Source organism: Pteropus vampyrus, unplaced genomic scaffold (genome assembly GCF_000151845.1).
Source record: "Pteropus vampyrus isolate Shadow unplaced genomic scaffold, Pvam_2.0 Scaffold568, whole genome shotgun sequence".
Taxonomy (NCBI): Eukaryota; Metazoa; Chordata; class Mammalia; order Chiroptera; family Pteropodidae; genus Pteropus; species Pteropus vampyrus.
The window spans coordinates 271780-274539 of NW_011889349.1; the positions used below are offsets into that span (position 1 = coordinate 271780).

General features: G+C 50.5%; 1 protein-coding gene across 1 annotated transcript in view; it reads right to left on the reverse strand.

Moving 5' to 3' along the window:
* Nucleotides 1–454: 454 nt before the first annotated feature.
* Nucleotides 455–2760, reverse strand: part of DEPDC5 (DEP domain containing 5) — a 113531-nt gene continuing 111225 nt past the window's right edge. Inside the window, exons 42-43 of the mRNA XM_011384289.2 lie at nt 1385–1467; nt 455–1191 (exon numbers count right to left, since the gene is read on the reverse strand). Of these exons, the coding sequence (XP_011382591.1) occupies nt 899–1191; nt 1385–1467 (376 nt within the window). The 3' untranslated portion in view covers nt 455–898. The remainder of the gene's footprint in view (nt 1192–1384; nt 1468–2760) is intronic.

The window sequence follows — 2760 nt, forward strand, 5'->3', positions numbered from 1 at the left end:
GCAAGATGGAGGGGGAGGAAGCGGCAGTAACTGTCAGGTACCCCTCTGGCTTGCAGTAACCCCCACACTCTCAGCAGGTTAGGGCAGGGTGCTAAGATCTTAAACCTCAGTCAGAGCTGAGAGAGGATCTCCTTTGATTTGTTTCAGAACGCCTTGAGGTCTGCGAGCCAGAGCTGGGCTCACTTACTTGGCAAGAGGCACCTCTGAACAAACCGGCAGTTTCCTAGTATATTTTACTGTCTGCTCTCTAGGCTCGACAGAAACTTTCCTTGCTCTGGACCATAGGCCTGTGGAAAGACATCTTTTAGTAAACTCCCAGCCAGGCTCTCTAAGATAGTGAATTCTAAAGTCCTCCTCACTGTCTGCAACTGCCTCATTGGCCACTACGACCCTGGCAACAGGACACGACTTTCCAGCAGGGATGGGACTGCTGCAGCCAGGCTGGGGACAGAGATGCTGCACATGACATTTTATTCCTGCTTCTGATATGTACAGGTATTTACAGTTGGTATGAGCTTATGGTACATTATTTCACAAAATTATCTTACATCCTGTGCATTCTTCTGGGCAGGAAGCGGCAGATTCTGCTCCGAACAGCCCACGGATGGTGGAGGAAAAGGACGCTCAGAGGACATTCATGGGGGCTGTCTGCCCCCTTCCCCAGTACTGAAGCCTTCCCACAGGCCATCTGGGCCTCCCACCTGCTCTGGGTGCTAGCTGCTTCCAAAATCTTTCTCCTCGAGTGGAAGAACACCAGTGCGGAAGCAGCAGCAGCAGCGGCCCCCACTCGCTGACAGTGGCAAACTGACATCTGCAGCCCAGAGCCTGACAGATCCTATTGAATATCAACAGCAAGACGGGAATCCTCGCCATCCTCTGACCCCAGTGCAGCTGGGCCTCACGGGGCGCTGGCATGCATCTTCTCCAGGCAACTCGTCCAGAACGTGACCAGCCGGTTGTCGCGGTTTATACAGAAGTCCGTGAAGTCCTTTAGCAGCCGATCGGCAAACTTCTCATCTCCTGTGGCACTAGAGCGCCACGTCTTGGTCAGCATGGTGTTGTAGGCCCAGTTGTAGCCCACCCGTTCCTCACAGAACATGTTCTGGTTGGTGGAGCTGGTGGAGTTTCGCCGCCGCCGCTGCTGCCCGGAGAACTTGCGCTTGGAGTAGGGCAGCTGCAGGAACACTGTTCCTGCCAGGAAAGGAGGAACCGTGTCGTGGCCACCGGGCGGCGGGGGGGGGGGGCCCGCGCTTGGCTGGGGTGCTTCTGTGGCCACAGGCTTGGTGCGAGGGAAGAACCCCGGAGCATGGGGCCAGGCCTCTCCCAGGGCTCACACTCCCGTCGCAGGGGCCCACCTGCCCACATTTTGCTCAGAGTGCCTCACCTGTAACATGGATGTACTGAGGCTTGTTCTCAGCTGGAAAGTTAAAAGCAGAGGCAGAATATTTATCTTGAACAAACCCAAACCTAAGGGAAGGACAGGAAGACACGCTGATTAGCTGCCTTAGCTAAAGAGACAGGGGAGAGAGAGTGGCTAACAGGACTCTCTGGCAGTTCTGGGCTAAAGGAAAGATCTCTTTCAAAACAGAACATTCAGGATGCTAATTTTTATCCTTACCGCATCTCAACCTCTGCCCCTTCAATGGCTCACCAGATCCCCTCCCGCCCAGCCTCTTTTCATCTTCGTGGTGGTGAAAGCCTGCCATACTCTTTCTCTGTCCAGCACTCCCTCCCTCCTGTGCACCCCCAGCCATCCCATTAGACCTTCCCACTGTGCCCATCCACATCCTTGGAACTGTCGAGTTCTCCAGAAAATGGTCCTTATCTTTATTTACCTTAACCATACCTCTCTCTCTGTCCTCAAAGTCTTCCACACTAAGCACATACTAGGTTCTCAATAAAGGCATTAAAGTAAAGTAACTTAATTGAAACTTTTTTCTTAAAATTGAGAAACACCAATCTGGTGCTGTCCGCTTCACTGTGTTCTAGAAATAGGCAGGAGGGGCCATTTTTCATCTATAGCTGTTCTATTCCATTTCTCGTCTATGGCTTGTTCTATTCCTGGTTTTTCTATTTCCATAAAGCACATTTATTACAGCTCTACCTGCTAAGTGCTGTAAAGGACGTGTTAATAGATGTAGCCCTGCTCTGAGTCTGAGGGGTTTATGTAATGAAGGCAAAGATGGAGGCAGAACTAAAGGAGGTAAAATGTCTATCTCTTCTCCTGGACTGAGGTCCTCAGGGAGGTGCTGTGCTGTAGCTCTACATAAGCTGCTGGCTTTACACTGGCATTTGATGACTATTTGCTGAAGAACACATGAAGTCAGATATGCAAATTAAATGGACAGGCTAACATGCACCGATTCTATCAAATATGGGAATGGCCCTGGGTTTTGCCTTTCTTCCTCTCTACTTTCAATCGAGGCCATTTATTTATTCAGCATGCATCAGCCTGACCAGATTCTTGCCTCATTTCTTCCTTGGGTCACTAGGAAGGATGTTTAATTTAAAAAAGGTAATTTAACAACATGGTCCTTGGCCCTCTTACTGACCACTTGGGGAGCACACGAGCCAGGATTTCAGTGAGGGCAGGGGGATCCAGTCCCTAGGAAGGGGATGCACTAATTTCATGCTAACTGCCCAAAGATGAAGAAGGAGCTGGAACACCAGATATTTTTCTAGCTCTTTCTGGGATGGACCTTTGTTTGCTCTCAGAGCCATATTCCCACCTAGAGTTCCACTCTATGCAAAAAGCTACAC